Below are 26,511 nucleotides of genomic sequence, written 5' to 3' on the forward strand. Positions count from 1 at the left end.
GGGCAATTCTGACTGGTTGAAATTCTGACTGGTTGAAATTAACTGCAGTACATGTATATACAATGTAGGTGCCGCTTCTTATAGATGTGATCCAAAAAGTTAAGTGTAGTTACATATACCCCGGTATACACGGATTTTAAATGCAGTGTTTATAACACGTTACTGAAACGTCAGTGGTTGAATAAAGCACTTGGTTGTATACAAAGAGTCTGTTTGTATTCAACGACTTACCAACCTGATGAAACTAGTCACAGAATAAATTTTCCTGTTTTCTTTCTTTCAATAATTAAGGATAATAATAGCCTGTTGAAGTGTGGTGTTTGTACACCATTAGGACGTGCTTAGGTGTTTATATCAATTAACATTTTTTGGGCTGATCCATTCTATTGATTCTGAGATTCAGTTTGATTTATGTATCAGAAATAGCTACATGTATGCAAGGAAGAATTTCGATGTGTGACAACACTACCTACATTAATATGATTAAATATTGATGAATAATATTTGGAGAAATTTTGATTTAACTGCCATGAGAACTTTTCAATGTGTTGTTACTCATCTTTGAGACATGAATTAAATTGCAGATCCTATAAATCTCATACTGTGCGAGGAATATTTTATGAAACTCCTGAATGTTAACCTGTAGCAGAGCATCTGGCTATGAACCAATAAGACCCAGGTTCAATCCCCAGTGGAGTACCCAGACATGTCCGGACATGCACCCAGACATTGTGCCCTTGGGAAAGGCACTTAACACACATTTCCCAGGTCCTAAGCCCAGCAGTAGGGTTTGGGTTGGCGTTAGGAAGGGCATCCAGCCGTAAAAACTCTTGCTACAAAAAAGGACTTGCACTTGATGAGGAGTTCTGGGGCTTTCCCATCCATGTGCAAGCACGTCAAACCCCCAGATGATGGGGAACAAAAGACGTTAAATTGGATAGAGAGAGAGAGAAAGTCATATTTCGGTGATGCACTTAGATTTATTCAATTCTTATATGTTGAAAGTCATGAACAGCAGTTGTTGGCAAATTTGGTGTGTGCATGGTAGTGGTACCACTAAATACGAAATTCAATGACAGTTCATCATACATGTATCCATGTGCATAATTTATGTTATTATTTGCCCAGTTCTCAAGAAAATACCACAGCCCTTTGACAGTTACTTGCATGGAAATCTATCAAATAAATTAGTATGATCATTTTCTATATCACAGTGACATTTTAAATCTAACATGGAATAATTTCATATTTTCCTATATTCACAATTGCATCAAAACAGCACTTCAACACTTAAGTAATTGAAATTGTAAGCAAAACGATATTGTAGACCACAGCATTAAGATTAGAGGTATTGTACCATGCTGTTCTTGGATGTACACGAATCATCTCTTATTAATCTGCTTCGTCAAATTATACAAGTGTACTTTCTTCTAAGCACTTTCAAGGGGCAAGTAAGCAAGCAGTTTCTAATTTTTATTATCAGTGACTGTTGAAATGTTACACATTTAATACATTCAGCACAATACATATAGATTTTGCAAATAAAGCATCGCCACATTTTGTGACCAATCAATATTACAAGCACGAAAAGTGATACCATTATTTTGCATCATAGTATGATTACTTCTACTTCGCAAATGACAGCCAATCAGAAGGCCCATCTACAAAATGCAGGCCACTCATTGGCTAAATAGATAACTTTGTACTAATTGAACTACATAAATTACATGTAACATCCTGACCTTCACCAATTTTCTTTATGAACAGTCATTCGAACAGTTAAGTCCGGATTTCTGTGAACTTTTACTGTACTTCCCCACAGCTCTATCCCCCTTTTTTCAGTCTGTAGTAATAGCACTTTTGTTCTACTTTTTAACATTGCTGCAAATGTACGTCCATCCATTACTTTTTCACCAAACTCAAGATTATATTTATTAATTGCTGCTACATAAAGACATAACGTACATATAAAGATAATGGGGCATTAAGTGGTCCCATATAGAAGAAAGATTACATTTGTGTACAGTTCTGATTTTCTTTATTTGTGTACAGTTGTGATATTTTTCATTTGTGTATTATCATACTAAGTTGTGATTTATGTAAAGCAGAAATTGTAAATGCAATAAAAAAACATCCCTACATATAGTATTACACAATCCTGAGGTAAATAAAATTACCTTTAATTTTTAAAACTACCTTAATACATAATTGGTCCACAAGGTCTTTCCAATCATACAACATGCACACAAGTTGTGCAGAAGCGCACCCTACCTTCCCTCAACAGTACTGCAGTCTCTGTGCTATGATAGACTATTGCACACATCTTACACGTCAAACAAAAAAACATTCATGCGTCGTTTCTTCCTCGGACTACAGGCTGTGTTGTGATGGTGAAACAAAAAGAAGGTGAGGTATCTACAGTTGTCCAATCTGTGCACATGTCTTTATATAAACTACAATTTTAATCAGTTTGCACCATTCGATAAGAGTAGAGCATTTAATTTAGAGATAGAACTTGTAAAAATCTCCAAACAGAATCTGATGTTGAGAGAAAGAATCTTATCGGTAGTGGCTATCAGTGAAGCCTGTCCAGTCAGAAAACATTACAATCCCCCCCAACATCTGCTTGGAGATTAGGAAATTGTGAGCATTTCTCAAAATGTGACAAATTTGGAAACATTTAAGTATTCAAGACTTGGAAATTTTCCTAACCTTTCTACCCAAATAGCATAGTTACTAAAGCTTAAGGAATCAATGTATTATTTCAGTGGAGGTTCATGTTAAGCCACAATATGCAAAGATTGTCACTTTCAAAACATGAATGGCCATTTTTGTTTTGAGCGTACCATTAGGGTTGTATCTTCCTTCAGTTTTGAGCTAATGATAATTCTGGGAATTGTTCTTAAGGTTACATCACAGGTGCACTCTTGTACTAAGCAATCCTACAAACAGGTTTTCCTTTGCTCATAAACATTGGTCAGGAGTCTTCCAAAGTCCCAAGGCACCTAAGTTAAATGTAGATGTGTGTAGTTAATATTTGTGACGTTTTAGCTCGAACACCACCTGTAAATTACAATAGGGGCTGACTTATTTTTCACTGGACCACTCATAAAGTTAGTCGTGTTTTCTACCACCATTGACAATGTCCCCGTAGTCTAAATCCTGTCCACTGGTTTGCCTAGTACTTCTTTCCATTCTTGACTTGATGCCCATTCAGTGAATGCACATGTACATTCCCACTATTGCATTGCACAATAGATACTTGTAAAACTCCTTTTTTGTGTTTCTTTCTGACAAATAGCACAATATTGGACACTACCTTATTTTCTACCCTATTTACATCACATTTGTGACAGAGAGATGAAAAAAAGAAGTCCTGGAATTGTGACTATGGCCTCTTTTTATAAGCCCTCCAGCATAGTACTTAATATAGATCATACCCTGCGAAATGATTTTACCTTGATTTAATCCACCCTCCTCCCCCCCGTGAAAAGACGTTGTCATACATGCAGGACTAAGACCTCCGGGATTTGAACTCTGGCTTCGGAGTCTTTCTGATTTTCGTAGTCATCTGGCCCTATACCCATCATCTCACAATACAGCCTGTAGCCCTCCTCATCTCATTCTTTCTTAGCTTTAGCCTGAGTCAGTTTGGGTTTGTCCACAAACTCAATACCGTTGTAGTAGACCACAGCGAGGGTGGTGATGCTAGCCATGCCCCAGAACAGCACATACAGCAGCTGTAGACTCCAGTCCGCTGTGGGGGAAGAAATAATTCAATTACATTCTAGGAGGAGATAAAACTCTTACTGTATACAAATACAAATGTAGGTAAATACAGAACAGAATACTTAGACTTTATAGCCAATAGTGTAAATAATATGTTGAACTCAACATGTTGATTTGTTTATATACTTGTATGTACTACCATTAGTAGGTTAATCAATTTGTTGTATCCTCTTATAATTGTATTGTATAGATGTAGTAGACCTTTAGGAGAGTCGCTGTGATTTTGTTGTGCCAATAAAGATTGTCGCATACACATGAGTGAGAATATATTCCTTTAAATGTTGTAATAATGTCTACATTATGTATTTATGATATACATGTAGCTCTTCTATTGCATGTATAATTCTATGTCTTTTATGTCAAAGTAAATAATACTACGTTGAAGACATAAAGGAAAATATATAATCAAGAAACTATTTGATTAAACATAAATGTTCAACAGCCAAATTTCAATAAATAAATACCACAGAAATGTCCTGAAAAAAGAAATTCAAGCCTTAGGATTTAGCTGCAAAATGCATACGTTTTGAAGACAATGCCAAAACATAGGCAAACTTTCTACACTTAGTCTACAAGCTCGAAAGGCAAGCGAAACGTTCACAACAAAAAGGAGGGTCAGCCATGCAAGCGAGACGTTTTAACGACAATACTACCCCGAGCTCTGCGCGCGATCGTTATCCCAAACCCCGTCCAGGAGAGCTGAGGGAATATCCACGTTACCTGCGGGAATGAGCAGACAGATGAAGCACATGGACAGCGCGATCAACAGGAAGAAGGGCAGCTGTGGGGGAGAAACACATCGGCAAACTGCAACGTTTGTCCTTAAACAATGCTCTACAAGATTAAGTAGTGTTAACAACAATGAAAGTTAAGGCTACATAAACTCGATCTCTTCATTGTCGGTATTTTAAATGAAACAAAAACGGACTAAAACAAAAGTAAAATATCCTAATCAAAAGATTGATTTCAAACAAAGCTTCATAATTAAGTATTACATGGTCCACATATTGCACAAGTATATATGTACAGTATACACAGTTAACACAGAAGATATCAGCTAGTGTTTAATGTTTGTTCTCAATCTAAACCCTTGTCCTGCTGAATTTCCAGAGCAAAAATATACCCCCCCTACCACTGCTGAAGTGTCTAGAAACCTTTGAAACAAAGGGTACTAGTTTGAAATTACTCATTCTTTGCTTTAAAACAACCACATGGGTGCAACTTACCCATTCTAGAAATACCATTAACTTAGATAATTGTCAGGGCTAGCATACAGAACATGCATGTGCAAACTGACAATTGTCGGGCTCAGCAGGACTAAGGGTTAAAATCATACATCTGCCAGACCATTGTAAGTAAGGTTAATGATCACTACTTGTATCTCTGCCAGTTCAGTAACCATTTCTAAATTGTAAATACTAGCTTGAAAGAGAGAAACCCTGACAATTTGACCTACACGTGTGTACTTACCACAGTGTATCTGACACTCCTGGGCTGCTGGAGGGGACAAGGCTTGTTGATGCACTCTGCCTCGTCTACTATGTAGTTCCCAACAAACAGGTCAATCGCATCCTGTTGTAGAAAATTTGGAAGAAAAGTAAAAAGATTTATTCCTTGTGTAATTTACCGATTTGCCTTGAAATGTCAACTCTGATCATTGGCCAATACAAATACATTCAAAGATTTTAAAGCTATTAAAATCTTTGAATGTATTTGTATTGACTCAGAGGTACATTTCAAAAGATAAAAAAGTATAAAACATAGGAATAGACATTTTTTGGTTTGTTTTACTTGAACCTTTTTTTATATAATTTAAGATATTCATGATAAGCTCAAATCGACACGCAGGCCGCTTTTCATTGAGGTCATGAGGGAGGGGTCAGATAAACATAACAGAGATACACAGTCATTTGAGTCCTAATAACTCTATCAACATATATCATACATATTTATGGTACAACAATATACAATTGCTACAACATACAACATATACATGTAGTAGGGTGCAAGCAGGTTCATAGTCCGTGTCCGTTTGTTTTGTTCATTTCCGTTACTTCAAGAGTCTCTTAAAGGAAGTCAGATTCGGAGCGGTATACATGTGTCTGGCGGTAGGCTGCTCCAGACATTTGGTCCGCGGTAGGCTACCGATCTTCTGAAGGTCTCTAGCTTGGGTATGTACACGTATACTGCATATTAAATGTTGTTCCTTAAAACAAGTGGCCAATGTTTAGCTCAAATTTTTTCTGCTGGATTTTCAGACAACAGCCCAATGACATCGAGCATCATACATGTATAAGATTATAGCATTAGTCTATTGTTTATTGTTTATTGTTAAAATGACATCCGTTAGTGAATTACACAGATGCAATTCACTACTCTTCCTGGAGTCATATAGTAATACATGATTATACATAACATTGGTACACATACACATAACATTACATAGTATATACAATATTTACACAATTTCAATTTTCTACCAGTTCAGAATGTTTGAGTCCGTTTTTAGTCTGTCTTTGATGAGTAGTTTGAAGGAGGATGGAGCAGACGATCTGATGTGTTGTGGAAGAGTGTTGTAGGATTTTGCGCACCGGTACAGGAAGGACTCTGTTGTAGATGTTGTTTTTGGTTTGGGTAGTCATTGCGTTTTGCGGATCTTGTGCTGTACGTGTGTTGATGAGATACGAGATGTAGTTTGTTGTAAAGAGTGGAAGGTTGGTTGAAAAAGAGAATTTTGTGGAAAGTGCACATGTTACTGATGTAAAGTCTCTCCGTGACAGTCTGCCACGATAGCACACAGTTCATTTCCCAGACCCCAGTGGTTGCATATGAACACTCAAGCTTGTTCCTCACACTTACCTGTCTGAATCCGTCGTAGAAGTTGTTCTTCATGTACCTGATGGCAGAGTTGTACCCGTCCATCAGTAAACCTGAGATCGTCCTCCTCCCAGTCCTGGTACAGAAAAATAAAATTATTCAACAAACTGAAACAATATAATTTTATCATCAGATAAATAATTTTCACATTATTAGAACTTAGTAGAAGCACAAGCAGGATTTTAGCTAGCAGATGGTCCACAAGTCTTTAATTTGGACTAATGGACAAGAAAATATAAGGTTTAGTCAGAGACACTGAGATTGCATATGAACACTTAGGACAAATGATGTTGGACAGGGCGATATGGAGTGATGTGTGTACTTATTTAGTCCCGGCCGATGGCCGATAGATGAGATGATGATAAGGAAACTAGCCCCCCCCCCCCTTAATTTGCAGTGGTCCCCTAAAGGATGCTCTGTTTCCCTGTTAATTACATACACATTTACATGTGCCCCCCCCCCCAAACACTGCCTGTTGAATTTATTTTCTTATACAAGACTAGTGGGACAGCATGTAAGTTGATCATGAGAACTTTAACTTTAAGGTAATCTTTAATCCATAGAGCACATTGGGGACTCTGGTCTCTCCTTGTCTATAAATCCTAGCTAAAAGCCTGAGCACAAGAAACACACCTTGTGTAGTCAGTCTTGAGAGCCCCGGTCCCAGCATACTGTTTGGCCAGGGCATCGGCATTGTCAGCCCACACTAGAGAGGTGGTCAAAATGTGTTGATATCAAGTTAATCATTTTTAAAAAATCACTGCAAACATAGTAAACTTGTACATTTTGATTGGTCGATCTTGATTGGTCAATCTACAACACTGAAGATAGCTTTTCTTAACTTACTGAGATTGATAAATATTAAAGAAATATTGACAAAAATATGATGCGAAGTGCTTGAAGGTTCTATTCGAGTGTTACTTACAGTTTTTGTAGATGAACTCAAAGCCGGTGTGGTCTTCTAACCTCTCTCCGAGAGACAAGATTCCCACCTCCTGCAGGACAAAGAACACAACAGGCTTGATTCTGGTGGTACCTTTCAACACATGTATGTATCAAAGATGTAGAAGTGTATGCATTTATGTATTTATCAAAGACGTAAAAGTCGTGCCCTCAGGGTGGCGTAATGGCAGGGTGTTTGGTCCAGGGTTCGAATCTTCTGATACATTGACATTGTGCCCTTGGGAAAGGCAATTTACACGACTTTCCTCATCATTTCACTCAGGTAAATGGGTACCTAGCTTTGGCTAAGGACGTCCCTCGGATAGGACCTTATAGTGGGGTCCTGTGTTTGAAGAGAGCCACACCTCGAGCACATTTAATAACCCACCACACTTATAGAAAAGAGCAGGGGACCTTTTCCAGTGTGAGTGGATCAAATAAATCTGTCTGAATATATTTAGCTTGTACTAGTCAGTACAAATATAGCGTGTTATGCCATAAGGCGGTTTAACAGGTATGCAAAACAAACAAAATTTAAAAAAGACACCATATGAAGCTTAAGGGATCCACCCTGTGGTGCTGCCAAAAAAAATTCAATTAACATACATTATACATGCAGATACAAGATATCTACACAAGAACTGTTGCTGACCTGCAGCTGGGATTGGAGGCTCCTCCTAGCGATCATGCTCTGAACTACATTGGTTCTGTCCAGGCAGTCGATACAGTTGGTCCGGAACACTGCCTCCTGTAGCCTGGCAACGGAGCCGTCACTTCTGCAAAGGTAGTACCTAGAAACAGCAGGGGATAGAAGGAAACTGTGAGCTTTGAATAGGCAGTGAACAAGGCTATTCAATGAGAAATGTGTGCACTGTGTGAAGCGGAGACAAAGAAAAACACAGATTTCATTTATTTTCTTTTTAAGGACAATTTTTTTTAAACAGGTAAAAGTGGCGTCATGTTGGCATAATAGTTTGGGTGTTTGGCCCAGAACCTAGAGGTCCTGGGTTTAAATCCCCTGACATGCCACTGATGCTGTGCCCTTAGGAAAGGTACTTCACACGACTTTCCTCACTCCACTCAGGTGTAGAAATACATGTAGGTACCTGACTTCAGTTTGGGAGGTAGAAGGCAGCTTAATGAGAGGTTTAGGCTCTGTCTTCTAATACCGCATCCTAGACAATATGGATAACAACCCACTGCCCCTATGGCCTCAAAAAGGCTAAGGGACTACCTTTACCTTTTTCAAAAATCTCTTTTTTGCAGGTCTTCCCCTTTTGCAAGCAATACTGTAAATGCAAGAAAGCTCGTGGTTGTTTTATGTTTGCGTTTTTTGTGATAAGTTCTTCGCCGCAAACTTAAAACAACTGCAAAATGTTTTACCATCCTACCTAAGAAATCTTTGAAGAACTAAGAAATCTTGGTTGGAGTGTGTCAGGAAGGACATTAAAGTGTGCGACCTCACCAGCATGGACCCACTGGACAGAGCCGCTTGCAAGCGCAGTGTAAAGACTAGCCGGCTGCTGCCCACCCATGTCAGGGACCCTGGCAGCAGTATAATCAAAATGTTGGATATGACTACTACTACTACTACTACCCCCTTGTCTACTATTGTCTCATATGCGAACTTACAGCTACCGCGAACACTCTATTTTTTTCCTACCGCGAAATAAAAACCATTAACTTAAATGCATTTACAAATTACAGTATGTCTCAACCGCAAATGTCCTATGGTCCACAACCCTTTTGACTCACCCCATCTTGGCCTGGTCCTCCGCCAGTCGGTCCATGAGAAGTGACAACCTGTGCCACTGTAGGGCCCTGCACTCACGGTGGAAGTCAAACGACTCTATCCTGTATAAGTCCAACAACACAAGTTACACTATATAAACTTGGCACAAAAAGTTCTGAAACTTCATTTCAGTCAATCATATCTCGGTGAATAATTTATCAAATGCTTTGTATTACATATCATTGTAAAGCTTAATATTCTAAAATGATATTCCATTTGCTATTATGGTATATTTGTGGGTTGAGCACCAGGACTTTTCAAGTGAGTAGGTTTTGAAGAAAAAGTGCAAAACTTTCCCTTGATCGTAATTCATATGTATTTGTTTTTTTCTATTACTATAGCATAATGTGTTATATCTGTGGTCTTAAATCAAAAAGTTCTAGATCTAGAATATGCTTGAAATGCTAGATCAATGGTTAACCAAAACCAGGCAAGAAAGTAATTTCATTTTGAATCAATCTTGTTTTCACAAGTGCTATAAATTTTAACAAAAGAAAGGGGGGGGGGGGGGGGTGACACCTGGACACTTGATTTAAATCAACTCAATTTTCACTCACCTATACTGTATACTGACAAAATTTTTTGAAATGGTTAGATTTACATCTTAAGAATCACAGTAACAAATAATAATTTTATAATCTAATTATCCCCACCTGATGTTGTCACTCTGATAATTCTTGACAGCGTCTTCATAGGCCCTCACCAGCTTGTTCTCAAACCCCTTCTGGTCAAGCTAACCATGTGGAAAGGAGATGCACACAAAAATTAGGCTCGCTCCAGAGGCTTCGCCAAAAAATGTCCATGCAAATTTTTGATAAAGAGAGAATTAAAGAGGTGACAATGCTGAAACAGTAGGAGAGTTACATGTGTGTCAGAATTTTATGATCAACTTTGCAGGGCTGACTTTAACTTATACTCTATTAGTATTACAGGATGCGTCGCAATTCTTACAGCAAGTTGCTTTATACTATTTGTGTTTAAAACCTTCCAGTATGCGAAACATGTAAAATAGTTACACGCAATTCAGCCGTATGCTGCTAGGTGATACTATTGTGTACATGTATTAATGCTGAATTTGAAATAATAAACCATTCATCTTTTATTTTTTTGTAAAAAAAAAATATGGTCTACACATTAATGCCGATTGAACTTCTTGCTCTCTGTACTTTGCTACATTGTGAACAATTTAGTGCTTAATGGCTTCGGTTGAGCAACCAGTGTACAACTAGAATACGAAAAATGATAATATCATTATAAGAGTTTTCCTACCAGGTTAACGTTGATCTGTCTCCCGTAGAGAACAATCTGGCTGTCAAAATGCCTCTGGAACCCATCTTGCTGTAATAAGGGAACATAAAAAAATCTTAGAGCACGCAAGAGGAACAAGAGGAGCCATTTACACTTGTACGTCAGAGGCGCACAATCCTCCAACAGGCCTCGAAATTAACTTTTTCCCCTACTGTCCCAACATTGTCCCAAAAGTGGATTTCAACTGTCCCGAAAGTGTCCCGAAGTGTCCCAACCAGGACCAAAGATGTGAATTTAATGGGGGGTCCGGATTTGGTTCCAGAGGTTCATGTTCAGGTTCGGACCTATACTCAAGTCTGGACCTGAACCCAAGCCATGGCATATGTTAGAATAGCAGACATATTGCATAAAATTTGAAAAATACTAGTATAATACATGCAAAATTATATACATTCAGTAAACACAAGTTTTAACAAAGTTAACCTGAAATAATGTTAACAACCTGAAATAATGGATTTTGATAGGTGATAAAAGAAAAAAGCATTATTCTGCAGAGTTTAAGGACTTCATTGATGTTGTGGTTCTTGGGGAGGTACAACAAATCCTAAAAAAGGTTTAATTTCCATTCTGCCATTTTCTTCATAGAAGCCTCCTTGTTCACTGTCACATTGCTGTTCGCCTCCAATCTGATCGATATGGCACCAATTGAAATGTGCATCAATACCACCAAAATCAATATAAATTTCCCTTTTTTCCATCTTTGGAAGCTGTTATGATCTTTACCTGAACAACTTTCAGACAATGAGAGATTTTCGATAAATTTGCAGACAGGGATTTAGCATGTGGCCAAACCAAATCTTGCAGGGCCAACCTTATCAAGTTAATGAGGTGTGACCATCCCTTTGCTGACCCCCTGTCAGTGGAGCTGACAAAAGTGACATGTACACCAGTCTACAGTTTCTCAAGGGAGATTTCCAGACTGTGTGTGCAACCAAATCAGGTGCATGCAGGAGCCCTGATTGTCCCAAATGTGTCCCAAATTGATTTGTGAGTTGTCCCTGGTCAAATTTTGGTGGCCTCGGGACATCAGGACATAGTTAACTTCCAGCCCTGCTCCAAGAGACGGGGGGGATTATAGACTTTCTACAAGACAGTTATGATCCACTAATCACCGAGTAAGCTGTTATATATAAATTGGTTTAGCAGCGGATGGCTCATTCCTTAGAAAGACTGGTGCTGTTTTAATTTGGGTGACAGGCTTTTAGCAAGGAGTTACTGACAGACAGGGTGTCAGATTTCCCCAATTGGATATTAAAGGATAAGCAGTTACCAAGTGGATCTGCATGTCAATCAGTTTTCATTTTGTCCCAGTGTCTGGTATGAGGAAAAAACAACAGTCGCTGTATGTGTGTGTGTATGTGTGTGTGTGTGTGTGTGTGTGTGTGTGTGTGTGCGTGTGTGTGTCTGTGTGTGTGTCTGTAATTACCAGGAAAACAGGGTGTCCCAAGCAAAAGGAGTGCATCTAATTTCTTTGTTTTCTTAGTGTAGGGTGTCCAAAAGACGCCTTGACTACCTGCTAGGCTAATAGATGGTAGTCTAAGTCCCAAGCTTTCCTTTTAGTGTTGAAACTCAAGTTTAAATCTTGCATTAGGGTAGTTAAAGGCAACCAATTGAAAGCAATATTAGGGCCCAAAAAAGGAAAATAAAAAAATGTTGAAATCTTCATGGTACTAGTAGTGACATTTACTAAGTTAACAAGTTGTTTTGCAAATTTGCATAATTACTTCATACTATAGCTACATGTAGTACTTTCAGCATATTAAAACCGTGCAAAAACGAGCCATATGATGATCCCCTTAGTTTCACAAGCCTACAAAAATCGCAGCAATAATTTTCAGTGAGTTCTCATATCAAAACAATGACGTATTTTCGCATCATGGTGTTGTTGGAACTAATCATGATATAGAAAATAATGACTATTAAGTAAATTGACTTTCAAAATCTGATTTTCGGGCCCTAATATTGCTTGGGTTTCCTTTAACAGAGTCCACCCACCTGCTTGAGTGCAGTACTGATGATAGGAGTAGGCTTGTACTTCAGGTTAGGTCTCTGGGACCAGTGGAGGGGCACGGAACCTCTGGTCTAGGGAAAAACACAGGGAAAACAACAAGAGATTAGTGTGAGCTGGAAAATAAACATGATGTACATTTTTATCAATAATAAGTTTATTGCAAGTTCTTGCCCGTAGGCTAATTGCAAGTACTTGAAACATGGAAGGACGGACAGATAATTGGTAACAATATAGCATGTGACTATTCACGTTCAAATACTAACTTAACACTAAATTCTATCTTATTTGGGTTTGACTTCTTTTTTCGAGACAGTGGAAGACGAATGCTCCCAGTTTTTCTGTAATGTGTGGGTTTTGCGATGTTAATAGGAGAGTAGTTTTCTTTTTGTCTGTAAACATGGAGAAGTTTGGATGGAATTTGGTGGCCTCTTTAATCAGTGCCTTTCTTTCTTGATCGTAGAAGGGGCAACTTGAAATATACATTTTCAGTTTTGGACAACCTCTGCCAACCATTATTATGAAATATGCCTTCCCTCTTCCTTCAGTTATGTTTGAACAATACTTAGTTAAGAGTCTATGTATACATATCTTCTAAGCGGGTATACATACATTGTAGAGTAGACAGAAAATTCAAAATGTTCATCGTATGACGATTTTGAGGTCTTTGAAAGTTTGAAGCTTCGTGGGGTATTGAGTGTCACAGAAAAATCCCCACAAATGGAATGTCAACAAACTTCAGAACGTTTCAACACGTTTCAATGGTGCGTCAGAAAGGACGACAAAATGGTGGACAATAATATGAATATCGCTGTGCAGTGTAATAAGGTATTCAACAAAAATGACCCAAAACAGTGACTCTGTTTCTATGCTCTGATTGGTAAGACACTACATTTGTACAATAAGTGCCTTTAGTCTTGAAGCCCTTCACTTAAACAAATTGGACACCCAAGTGCAGCAATGTTAGGGACATATATACTCGCAGTGGTAGAAATACTTTTTTTCAGTGTTCTGCAATATTGCAGAATGTCAAAATTTTTTTCTGCAATTTGAAAATATTTTCTGCAAATACACATGCCTCAATACTAGAACCTTCTCAACTTAATAATGCCTTCTTATTTACATTATATCTAGCTTTGCAACATTGCTGTTACGTTAATTCTTTATTCTCTCACTCAAAGTTTTAAAGAGAAATAACATACATGTGTATGAAAAATATTCAAATTAATAGCGAAAATTACAACAGCAAAACATATTTATTCAATATCAATCAAATCAAATATTCGTTTGATTATTTCAGTATGTGTATCAAAATTAAAACAAATTTAACAGCCTGCCTGAAAGGAAGGACAAGGGCATTACATCCTTGAGAGAAATATGTGTTCTGATTCGTATCATAATTAATGAATAAGATCGAAAAAATGATGAAAAACCGAGGAAAAAATGTAAAATTCAATATAAACGCCTTTACGCAAAACTTGGCCTCTGTGTAGTTTTTTGTATAAATCTGAAACATCGCTATCGGTTTCAAACATCAGACTCTGACTTCGGACATTCGGGGAGACTCCGGAGACGGCCCGGCGATGTTAGTTTTTTTCACGTTGGGTCACTGCAGCCCCCCTCCCCACTGTCTCGGCACAGGAGAAAATGTTCCGCCTTTTTCACACAAGGCGGTGCTCAATGTCAATCCGAGTAGTTCTCAACCTCATCTGCCATCTGGGCTTAAAGGGCAACGGGCTAATGTAGTGGCCACCGTTTCGTTCCTTCTGTCATCGCGCCCATGCCCCGAGTTCACGTTCGGGCTCTGAAGAAATCGCATGCTTGCGACGCTAGAAACATCCGGGAATTTTTCCCGCCTTTTGCCGACCTCGAGATCGTGACCGCGGAGATTAGCGAGGGTTGACGAAAATGCACGAATTTGACATTTTCTCACATGATTCGTCTCCGAAGTTATAACGGAAAGTGTCGAAACCCCCGAAAAAACTGACCTCAAGTAGCACCAGGCAGTCGGAACGCACCGAAACGCCGCCATCTTGCGCGGCGCTGTGGGTTTCAGTTTATATTTACAGCGCCGCTACTTTGCTTACTAGTAAGTCTATATAAATTATAATCTCCTGAATTGAGAGCCATTGAATCCCGAGTCTGATTTGTTTTCTTTTGCAAAATTGCAGATTGTTTAATTTCTCTTCTGCAATCTTGAAAATCTTTCTGCATTTTGCAGATTGCAGACGGGTATTTCGAACGCTGTACTCGTCTGATAATTTTCCCCTAATCATATCAAAAAAGTATGCCAATTTGTCAGAAAATGCATTACATGTCCCTCAATAGCCTTATCTTGCAATACTTGGGGTCTAATATGTTCTGTTCTACATGTATATCCTTGGACTGAAATTAATTGAGCTGCTGCAAGTAAGAATGCATAGAAGATTTATGATGTATTTCGGGCCAGTGAAAAGTTAGTTCGGGCCAGTAGAATAAGTTATAATATACACTTGCAAGTGAATCGGTAGCAACTTGTCCAAGTTCTACTCCAACATCATAGATTTCCACAATAGAAAGGCATGTCGTACCTGTACAAAGGACCCACGGTTGCCTTCGTAGTCCATGATCTGTTCAGTTTCCACATAGTTGGCCGTGTGGCCCTCGAAGTCCGCCCCCCGCATGTAGTAGCGGACTCCGGCACGGTAGCAGCATCGGCGCGAGATAACGACAAGCTTGAAGGGACGCTGGTTCACATGACATTGCCTGACGATCACATCTGATGTTCGATAGTCAAGCAAAATCAGTACACGGAAAGAGGTGACCCTACCAAATGCTTTGAGATTGACTTGAACTTAAGTTCATTTCGATTTACTTTTAATTAATGCCTTTAACCTTCTCCCTGCTGCCTAACTCTGTAACCAATAGAGAATGGGGTGCCAAACGGCTACTTCAGTGTGCTAAAGGTTAACGTGTACAGTACATAGCTACTCTTTCAGTGGCTCCAAAGAAATATTACAAATTGAATACAAATTACATGACAACATCAACACAACATGAATACACAGGTACTATGTAACATTTATCCATACAATAAATATATACATCAAAGATAGAAAATGGAGGACATTTGAATAATTCTAAAACAACTTAAAGTTCAAACTCTTTCTGCTGCAAAAATTGATGGCAGGTAAGCAAATTAAGATACTGTATAAAATATGGTATAAGTGTATAAACATGTATAAGTGATTGAATATCATGATTGTGTACTTTTGTCAACACAAAAAGGATACAGCCATGAAGGATGGGGAGAATAAACCTGTGGAGCTGTAATAAACAAAACACATCACCAGTCAGAAAACACAACAGGGCATGCCAATCTATGGTGCATGCAGTGGCCTAGTGGCCAGCAATCCTGCTTCTTCAGCACAGTCAAGGTCTTATAAGTTTGATAGACTACTTATTACATTTAATTTACATTATGAATAATAAGGTTTGAATCCATATCTAATAACAAAAATGAGTATTAAAGTTGTGACCCACTGTACATGTACATTTGCACATGTACCATGTTTCAACAACTCTTACATGTACATGTACATACACTGATATATATGTACATAAAATCATATTCCTTATATCTGAAGATAAGTATATTTTCATTTACAGTGTAATACAAATACATCGAAGTACCTCAGGTTGTGATGTGAACTCCCTCAGCAAGTGTCCGTTCCACACAAATCTTTGGTCAGCCTGGGACAAGAAACAAACCACAATTGATTAGAAAACCACACGAATACTAGCTTTTTATAACATACATGTATTTTGGAAGAGGCTATAGCTGTATTTTGTGTGCCTTTTTATCAAAATGTGGCGTCGGCATGGCGTAACGGTTAGAGCGCTGAACTTGGAACCAATATGTTCCGAGTTGGATACCATGCCCCAACGTTATGCCCTTGGGAAAGGCCCTTTACACGACTTTCCCTGACAGTGGAGTGACGCCCACGGGGCCACTTTGGCTAATATGTTAAAATGTGTGGCAAAAACACACTACGGATTTGATGCGCCAATGTGCCAATATCTGCACATTGACACCCACCAAGAGACGTTAAATTCTTCTTCTTTTATTAAAATGTTGTGACAAGTTCACGATGAGGTATGGAAGATGACATTAACTTTCTTGTTGCCAACTAAAGCCCAGGTTATAATTACACAAAGCCGAACATGGCCTCCTGATCTCCAGCCAACCATGGTTGGCAGTGGTTCGGGAACTACATTGTAGGTGGGCTGTGGCGGGTTGGCTGGTGTTCGGCTGGTATTCAGCTGCGCCAGCCAAATTTTGAAAACATTCGGCTTTGGACGGGAGGTCTGGAATGGGTTGGCTGGTGGTTGGCCGGTGGTTGGGAGTACAATGTAAGTCAATAGTGGTCAGGGTGTGTTTGGGAGTCAAACCTAAAAATGGTCAGAGTGCTCCCGACCTACCGCCAACCTTGGTTGGCTGGTGGTCGGGAGCCATGTTCAGGTACGTAAGTGTAACCGGGGTTTAACCCCATGACCATCAATTTTATGATAAAGGCTACCTTCAGCAGTGGGAAGGTTAAATGGGCCCCAATGCACTATTTCATACAGAGGGAATGTAAAGAACTCTAGATCTGCACTGGACAGGTGTTGTTTAGCCTCTTCTTTGTGTGGGACAGGTTGTCAGCTGGAGAAGTAGTACCTTTTTCTTTGTTTTCTTAGTGTAGGGCGTCCAAAAGACGCCCAGACGCCATGATAGCTAATACTCTGCCTCAACGTACCCTTTCATACAGAGGGAATGTGAGGAACTCTGCGCTGGTGTTGTTTAGCCTCTTCTGTATGTGGGTCAGGTCGTAGGTGCTGGAGAATTAGCACCCGCTTCTTTGTTTAATATAGCGTTGGACATCCAAAAGTTATACGTACCCTTTCATACAGCGGGAATGTGAGGAACTCTGCACTGGTGTTGTTGAGCCTCTGCTGAGTGTGGGTCAGGTCGTAGGTGCTGGAGAAATAGTACCCGTTCTGACGCAGGACCTCCTCTATCATCCGCAGGTAGTCGTGGTTCGCTTGTTTCTGTAATCATATAAATACACTGTAAATGGGAGACACCAGTGCAACTTTCTTGTGTTACTAACTAACCATACTTATAACATGTACTCCATATGCATGCTGAATCTGTATTAACCCTTGTCCTGCTGGACTTTTTTTACCCTATAGTAGTCCCTGTGCTGGGCTATTTAAAGGAGGGGTACTGCTTTAACTTTGCTATTTTTTTTATACTTTGCCCACAAATAACTCTATAAAGTTATATATCAATACAAAGCTAAGAGTCCCTACTTTTCAGAAATATATTGCAAATTTTGCCTGCACCTACCTGTATTGATTGATAATGGCAATAAATCAATAAAAAACCCTTTTTTCAAAAACCATTTGTATTGAAGTATCTGAACCATATAAAAAGTACCAATATCAAAGCTGCAGCATTCCTGACACATCCTGACAACATCAGAGCTATATCTATGATGAAGAAGTTCAACCAGGTATCTCATCAGGTAGGTTTATGACCATACAATGTCCACGGTGCTGAACTGGCTTTTCTGTAGAAAAGCTGAGCCATTTAGAATTAGTATACTTCTTTCTTTACCTCTATTACAATCACTTTCCTACACATCAGCTGAAAGCTTACAACAGGTATTATCTTTGGAATTCCTAACAAAGTAATATCATTGAATACAAAGGTAATAAAGATACAAAAGGCAATAAAAAGTACATTATTCCACAACGTTTCCATATACTGCTGCATAGCACCAACACAGTGGTCTCTACCAAGACTACAATGTTGCTGACCAGTCTTGGCAACATCAGAATGATACATGTGAAGAAGTAAAATACACAGGTATTGTAACAGGTGAGTACATGTATATGGTTGTAGACTGCCCTTGGTGCTGAACTCACTTTTGAGCAAAATCTACACTCTCATACAGAACAGTACACTTCATGCTGTAGCCATAGAACAATTGACATTCTAGCTTTCTATACATGAGTGGAAAGCTTATAGTCTAAACTTTCTTGTCATATCAACATACAGTTGTTACAATCTATACCAAAGGCTATATCATAATAAAGACATAAAAAGCAATAAAAAGTACATTTATTCCACTATGCTTTCATATGCCTTTGTATAGCATCAACACACAGGTTTCTACGAAGACTACAAAGTTTCTGACCATTTTTGACAACATCAGAATAATATATCGTATTATATGTAAAGAAATACGAATTGCAGATATTATAACAGGTAAGTATATGGCTATCAAAGTCTGAGACTGGTCAGCCCCACAATAGAAATCATGCACCGCTTCCCCGCCAGCGACCACGTCCGCTACCTCCTCGGGCACGTCCACGCCGTCCTCGGTAAGTGCCCCGAGCTTTTCCACGGCTAAAAGTAGCGTCAGCGCCGCTGTCAAGTTCATCAGCAACATGTAAAGGTCCCTCTCCGCTTGCCCCAACATGTCTTCGAGGCCGATGTTGTGACTCCCCGTCTTCGCCAGAACTGTCACTGATTTCAGCAGAATTTTCGCTTGATAAAGGATATTCCACCACTGAAACGTTCGTGAAAATGTCCTCTAGAAAGTCTTCGACCGTGTACCGATCCATTTTGGCGTTTAAATACCGAAATTGCCGCCAGAAATACGGAAAATATCGCCCCGAAAACATTCCAGCAGACGACACGGCATCATGGCGGCCTCATTAACATAATGACCTCATTATCATATCTCGCAATGCATCTTGGGCCGATTGCGTAAGAAAAATTTTGACCCTTGACCCCGCCCATGCTACAAGACTATGTTACTTCCGGGTTCTTTGCGATACGCGCCTGTGCGACGCTTCCATGCCGGAAATACCCCCAGCGCCTATATATAGGCGGTCCGCAGGACCCGCACATTATGTCTAGCGCCTATATATAGGCGGTCCGCAGGACAAGGGTTAAGATGATTTTCCTTAAATGTTCAAATGTAATTTTAAAAGAACTTCAATTCTATAGCTAACTTTCTCAAACAAAGTACAACAAAGGTTGTATTGCTTTTTCTAATACTAAAATTTCAAGAATATTCTGTATATTACTACTAGTGTGCAATAGTACCTTTATCCAAGGACGTTAAAATGTAAGACCTCCTTGCTTTACCCTATACTGTAGCCTATAAAAATATCCATAGACAAAATTTAGGTGAGGAGCTCCAATTTCTGGTGCATAAATGTGCACAGGCAACCAGTATTTCAAGTCTTGATTTAAAGACATGACTGTGTTACCTGTTGGTCGTTGAGATGGTCGGAGGACCGTGTGTAAGGAATGACCTGAGTGTCCTCCACTCTCCATATTGGGTGGTGTTCAACATCTCCTACCTTAGACACCTTGGTGATAACTATCAGGTAAGGACCTGGAAAAACAAAGGAGTGGAGTTACTTCAGGAATATCACAGGACAGCAGCATTACAAGTATATTTTGTATGATTATGTATTGTACTCTAACCTCTCAAATAGAAGTACCCCCTGGAATAGAAGTACCCCCCGGACAAATTTTCAAAATGTAATATAAGTACCCCCTGGAATAAAAGTACCCCCCAGAAAATTTCAAAAATCGACAGTCGAGGCTAGGTAAACTGTGTCCATACGTGTACAACTGTCACTGTCAGAGGGAAATAAGATAATAAGCAGGTAGGTAACTTATATTTAGTCAATTATGCCATACCTATTAAGTATATAGATATTGAACAGAATAACTGTCCATAGCTTGTTCAAATCATGATGATCTTCCTCGCCTCTTCGTAAAATATAATAGTAATAATAACTAATATTAAAAAATTGGGCATAGGTTCCCCGCTATGACCCCTAACCGGGGGCCACGGTGCTTTCAAATTCAACAAGTGAAAATGTATATGATACATGCTTTTTCTACTTGGAACTTGAACTTGAAGCAAGTGATCAAAGACAATTGTTATATCATTTTATTATGACTGACAATCAGTGACATAGAACAAAAATCATCAGAGTACTTAAAAGTTAAATGTACCTGATCATATTTTCTACACAGTCCTTCCACAAAAGAAATATGTCTATAAACTTTTGCTCCATATATAGCGTCGAAAACAAAGTGAGACGCTCGGATTTCGAGTTCCCGCGGTAAATCCCACAATATTGAACAGAGATCGACTGTAAAAGTAGCTCAACGTCACAGACCGCACATACTAAGAAGTTACCCATTACGTGTTGACACTAGAAACCCGCGATGAACTGCCTAAATTGGGAAAATCTTACGATTATTTAAAAAAATGAACCCTCTGAAAATGAATATGGCCTTGTGTGTCCATCGTTGCCCAAAAAATATAATATTTCCATGCGTTTACGGTATCATTTTAAAGATCCGTATCCGCACTACGCAATATGCTGCTAGTTTTACTGTCGCCATGCCTGAGAGTGGCGGCCATGTTTCGCGATTTCGCCCTGTTGTTTACCGAATCATATCGGACATATTTCTGCCGTTTTAGAGATTTTGTGGCCTCAAAACATATATCACAAGGGAAGTTAAGTTATGATTGTTGTTTTAACGTGTTACATGTCTTCAGCGAACAAATAATTCTTCCGCCGCGCTGCCGATACTAGTCGGATATAGTGGTCAGGAAATTATTATTCCCCGTGCAGGCGAGCACCCTACTCCACACGTTTTTGATCAGCGTGCTTAGCTTTGGTTACGATGTAAACAGAGACTATCAAAGTTATTTATATGAAAATTGTATTTAAAAATGTCAATGTCGCGTCTTATTTTCCGGTTTACTTTGTAGCGTCAGAACGATATCGACTGATATGTTACGAGTGCCGCCAGGATACTTTTCAGAAGGCCGTCAAAGCGGCGAGAAAATCAACGCCGGTAGGCCGAAAAATAGCGAATCACGAGCAAAAATACCGGGGAAATATGGGCAGAAAAACCTTGACTTACGATTTTAGAGGGATTCCTGGTTTGCAAAGTCTCAATTTTTCAAAAAATAATAAACGTACCGTCTAGAATAAGAAAGTACCGGGTGGAACTATAGGTGAAAAAAAATAAACGTACCGGTACGTTTATTTGAGAGGTGAGAGTAATAATATTACAAGAAGAACAAATAGAGATTTGTAGAAAAAAAATACAAACAGCAGTTTGCCACATTGGAAGCTATCACTAATGTCTTGCAATTAGATGTGCATATGTCTGTGTCTGTATCTGTATTAAATTGCATAGCCAGTATATATAAGTGCCATTCGGCGTAACACACCAGCTTCGCAGGAACGAGGCACGGCAGCAGGTGGTTATATTACACTGAATGGCCCGTCACACCTAGTATTAATTAATTAATATAAAATATTTTTGCACATCTGACTGCAACCGTTCTTTAAAGCTCAGGCGTGACGAGTCATTCAGTGTGATATAACCAGCTGCTGCTGTACCAATTAAGTAACTGTGAAGATGGCGTGGTACATCAAAGGGCTGTTTACACTAGATAGTCATATACAGAGTATAAAACATTTCGATTTAAGCCCTGAGTTGGTGTTTCAGCCCTGAAACATTGAAATTAGAACCAGGACTTTGTCTAAGTAGAGTTACAGGGGCGCTGCGCCCCCATGGCCTAGCCATGTGGTACCTTACCCCGAGGAGCAGATCCTCTGACAATATTTGGAAGCATAAAATTCTGATTGACTAGGGATGCTACTACTAGGTCACATGTGGCCAGTCTTCAACTACATGAATGTGAACTCTCTGACAGTGACTTCACCGGGCCGGGCCTCAAGAAGCCTTAGAATGCCCAATTTAAACTTAAAAAATTCTCCAAACTTCATATAGCGTTGAAGGGCGGTTTCGCCCCCATCCACACCATCCCTCCCATTGGTCGTTCAACTCCTTCACAACACTAATTCCCTACCAATTTTTTTTTCTAGAAAAACCCTTAGAATATTTAACAAAAAACAGAAATATTTAACATTTCAAGCGCTGACTTGGTGCTGAAAATGCATTTAAGTTCGTGTGGTTTTTATTTCGAGTTAAGGCGAAAATGGAGTGTCCGCGGTGGTTTTAAGTTTGAGGCAGCATTATAGTCACATACTGCTACAGTACCAGACAAAAATGTTCGCGGTGGTTTTAAGTTTGCGGTGAAACTGTCACCGCGAAACCCGCGAACATAAATGATAAAACCACCGCGAACATTTCTGCATTTACAGTATTTTCAGCCCTGAAATAGTGAAATGAGAACAAGTAAAAGCTGACTCACTGGCGATGAGTCGCACGACTCCCATGATGCCAAAGATGGTCCTCGTAATGGCGGAAGGCGGGATCTGTCCTTTGTTCTCCACGAGAGTGATCTCATAACTCACCCTGTCGATTATCATCAACTCGTTCGAGTCCAGCGCCTCCACATAGAACTTCTCTGGGTCTATGTGGCTGTAGGATGGAACAGGAACAACAAAAAATTAGTCATTTTTCTTTAGCATGTATCAAAGTTGTCTCCAGGACCCATCCCTCCGTCCCGGGATGGAAATTTGCTTGTTGGGACAGAAAGAAATTTAACTTGTCCGTCTCTGAACTTTTTGACGTGAAATTGATGAAAATGTATCTTCGTTTTAAAATGGTGAAACTAACAAGGAAAATTCAATTGGCTCCCAAACAATGAGTGGGATGGGGGAAAAAATTAAAAGCTGGAGACTGTAGCTTTGGCCTGGATGCCCGACTGTTTCCAGTACGTATACTACACAGTCCAGCAACTTGGATCTAGTCTATGGGGATAATCATAACATGTTCCAAACGAAATCATACAACAGGCCGCCCTGAGTTAATCTCCAAGTCCAAGCAGATTCATCGGTACCTGTACCAAAAGCCATCTTTTGATATTGCCTTGCCATCGATATATCTGTGAATAGTTTCAACAGGTTGGTAAGTCACTGAACAAAAAAAAAAATGGTCACCGAAACGTCGGTTGAATAAATCTCTTGGTTGTGTAAAAAGAGTTTGTTTGTTCATCGATACATCTGCTTGGAGATTTAGCCCCCTAGTTAGACCCCTATGAGTATGAGTTAAAGTATATGACAGATATATAGATATTCAGGGGTCTGGTATCCAGGCTACTTGGGGGCCAGACATGATTTTATTCTTTTCCCCCAACATATAGTATATACCCTTGCTGGAAAAGATCACTTTCAGAGATTTTTATGCGTACTAGTATGTGTCTACACGCTGATGAGGTTACTTTTACAAAAAGTAAGTTGGATGTTGGCGATGGGTTGGATTGTTAATAGGAGGGAGTTGGCCCCAGAGTACTGTACTTTTGTTATAGAATTGGCTGATCTCGAATGGGATAATATCTCTATCTTTTCTTAACCATAGGGATTTCCTGTGATTTTTCATGGATTTCAGCTAGATTTGCACCATGGGAACTATTAGTCTGTATATGTGTTTTCTCCTCTTTTTTTTAAAACACAACAATTAGAGTATTTAGAGATAGCAGACTTCACCCCCTTGGGTAGGTAGTACCCTTTGACAGAACGTTACTAGTACACAAACTGCAGTACTGAAACTTAGAGAGAGAGGGATGGTGAGGGCAGGAGAGAAAGAGAGAGAGAGAGAGAGAGAGAGAGAGAAAGAGAGAGAGAGAGAGGGAGAGAGGAGAAAGGATGAGAGAGAGAGCGATGTAGAGAGAGAGAAAAATGTAGAGAGAGAGAGATGTAGAGAGAGAGAGGAAGAGAACTACAATGCGTTGCTCCCTTGAGGTGAGAGAAAGGCATTCTGTTCTGCTAATCAATAGACTTAACAATCGATCATCTTGTGACGGATGCGAATTAAGGGGAGGGGCTTGCATGACACGTCACATGGCCCATTTTTATAAAATTAACATTTTACAAAAAACGCATAATTAACTTCATTTAAAACGACAGATTCACCTGTGGTATTGATCTTTGTCATTATGCAGATGAAGGGACATGTGTCAGTAAAACCAGCAGGTGACTGATGACGAAATAATTTATGACAACCGAGAGATCCTGCTTCACCCTGGGTTTTATAGGTGCACCGGCCGGCTCGCTTAATGTCGCTTTCCGGTACACAGCGTGATAAATACACAGCTAAAATACAACTTATATTCTTCCCAAGAGTAGAAACTATCAAATGACCCAGTCAGGGCTTCAGATCGTTTTGTCTAGCCACCAAAACGACACGAAAACGAAAAGTTACTCACAGTTTGAGTGATGTGTACACGTAGGCCGCCATTTTGGAGTCCGTATGTTGCACTTGCGCAGATCGTACATAGATCTTGGTTGCACTTTTCGATAAAACCGCTTGGCGTCTCTCGCGCACGGTCCAAGATGAAAATGAGGGATGCAGTAGCGCCTGACAAATCGCGCACCTACAGCGGCCGGTGATTTATTATTCCGGCCCGGTGTTCTATGAGATTTGGTCCGGGCGTGAGAATCAGTCCGGGTGCCATATTTGGAGCGATGTGGGCGTGGTCTACTAACTAGGAAGGCCCACACCGATACAATGTGCATCAAGAGTATAGTGTACGAAGCACTGATCACGGAGTTCTGCCTGCACTAAGTTGCCGTAGTTGTACATAGTAAGAAGATATGAAATCAAATACCACACAAGATAACGTGTTCGTTTACTTAGGTACGGTATAACGTACGTTAGTATTAACGTTAGTAAAAAAAGTGTCTTCCTGTACTAAATATTAAACTACACTCCCTAAAGAAAGAAAGAAAAGACGACTACAACACTTATTAACTGTTCTGACTCTGACTGTTAAGAATTCTTCACCAGAAAAAAACAGAAACAAATAGAGGAAGATAAGGCTGAGGAAGACAAATCCACACACAAACACACACACACCAAATATTTACGTTATAATCGGCCCGCCCTTCAGAAAATCGCAGTATCGTTCCACAAACCACTTCTCAAACATGTTTTGGCGCAACGCGTTAAGACTCAAGCACATGTACATAATACCTAATGTCGTGCAAAATGCTACTGTAATGGACGAAGTATATAATGATGTCGCCATATGTTTAACAAAGAGAGAGGAAGCCACTAGAACCTAGATTTAAGAATTAGTATATTGTTTAGTATTGAATAAGACGTTAACGTTATTCTTATTATTCTATTCTCTAAATTATCCCATGTATGGCCTCCTGTGAATTTACCCCCCTGGGTAATGAATATGCAATAAAAGATTATCATTTTACCTTAACTGCTTTGTTGCCCAAACCCGAGGGTAGAAGAAGGCTTTGAAAGTGGAAGCTCGAGTTGTTCAAGGAACATTAATCTACACCCTTGTGTCACCTACATATACAATGAGCTCCTTCAAACGCTTAAACTTTCTGCTGCTCTTCATTATTCACAAACTAGTGCCAGTTATCCGCTATGCAGAAACACAAGTCTTCAATCTGCCTATTTTGAAAAACAATCTCCGCAAATAAATAGATTACACAATATTTTGCTACTTCTTTTAGATAATCAATGAAAATATTTCATTCCACATCATAAACAAGCTCTGTTCCTAGTCCATACAAATTACAGTAAATACGAAAATGACCGCTTATAAGTTGTAAGTCACAAGTGTTGGTTATGCATATAAACCACAACATCCACTTTCGAGACAATTAAAGTTGCTACTATTCATGAGAGGCGAGTTCATGACTCCTCTACACATGCGCTTTGCGAACAACACCAGAGCGTGTGCGACCCAAAATCCAGGACGGTGGGTGCACCGGTAGATTATCTACC

At 39.4% G+C, this 26,511-nt stretch overlaps 1 protein-coding gene across 3 annotated transcripts; it reads right to left on the reverse strand.

Moving 5' to 3' along the window:
- Positions 1–960: 960 nt before the first annotated feature.
- On the reverse strand, positions 961–25,065 carry LOC136438029 (phosphatidylinositol-3-phosphatase SAC1-like). 3 transcript variants are annotated; one of them, XM_066432650.1, is made up of 18 exons: positions 24,968–25,065; positions 23,012–23,181; positions 20,025–20,152; positions 17,637–17,786; positions 16,389–16,448; positions 15,989–16,022; positions 15,287–15,474; positions 12,704–12,790; positions 10,670–10,738; positions 10,054–10,133; positions 9,364–9,462; positions 8,261–8,399; positions 7,592–7,661; positions 7,300–7,372; positions 6,649–6,742; positions 5,260–5,361; positions 4,443–4,509; positions 961–3,757 (listed from the first exon to the last, which is right to left on the reverse strand). In XM_066432650.1, the coding sequence occupies exons 1-18, from the start codon at positions 24,997–24,999 to the stop codon at positions 3,621–3,623; spliced, it is 1,779 nt and encodes a 592-aa protein (XP_066288747.1). In that variant the 5' UTR covers positions 25,000–25,065; the 3' UTR covers positions 961–3,620. The 3 variants fall into 3 exon arrangements, with proteins under 3 accessions (XP_066288747.1, XP_066288748.1, XP_066288749.1); XM_066432651.1 differs by lacking the exon at positions 4,443–4,509 and adding an exon at positions 4,510–4,570; XM_066432652.1 differs by having other exon boundaries at positions 4,443–4,570.
- Between the last annotated feature and the right edge of the window lie 1,446 nt (positions 25,066–26,511).

Source organism: Branchiostoma lanceolatum, chromosome 7 (assembly GCF_035083965.1).
Source record: "Branchiostoma lanceolatum isolate klBraLanc5 chromosome 7, klBraLanc5.hap2, whole genome shotgun sequence".
In the NCBI taxonomy this organism is placed as follows: Eukaryota; Metazoa; Chordata; class Leptocardii; order Amphioxiformes; family Branchiostomatidae; genus Branchiostoma; species Branchiostoma lanceolatum.

Bases quoted from the DNA above. Each gene is read 5' to 3' on its own strand.
- LOC136438029 (XM_066432650.1), bottom strand. From the start codon at position 24,999: ATGGCGGCCTACGTGTACACATCACTCAAACT. The intron at 16,023-16,388 runs GTACTTCGATGT...TGTTTATTACAG, and splicing joins AGTTCACATCACAACCTGAG to CTCCACAGGTTTATTCTCCC. The intron at 6,743-7,299 runs GTGTGTTTCTTG...TTTCTGTACCAG, and splicing joins CTCAAGACTGACTACACAAG to GACTGGGAGGAGGACGATCT.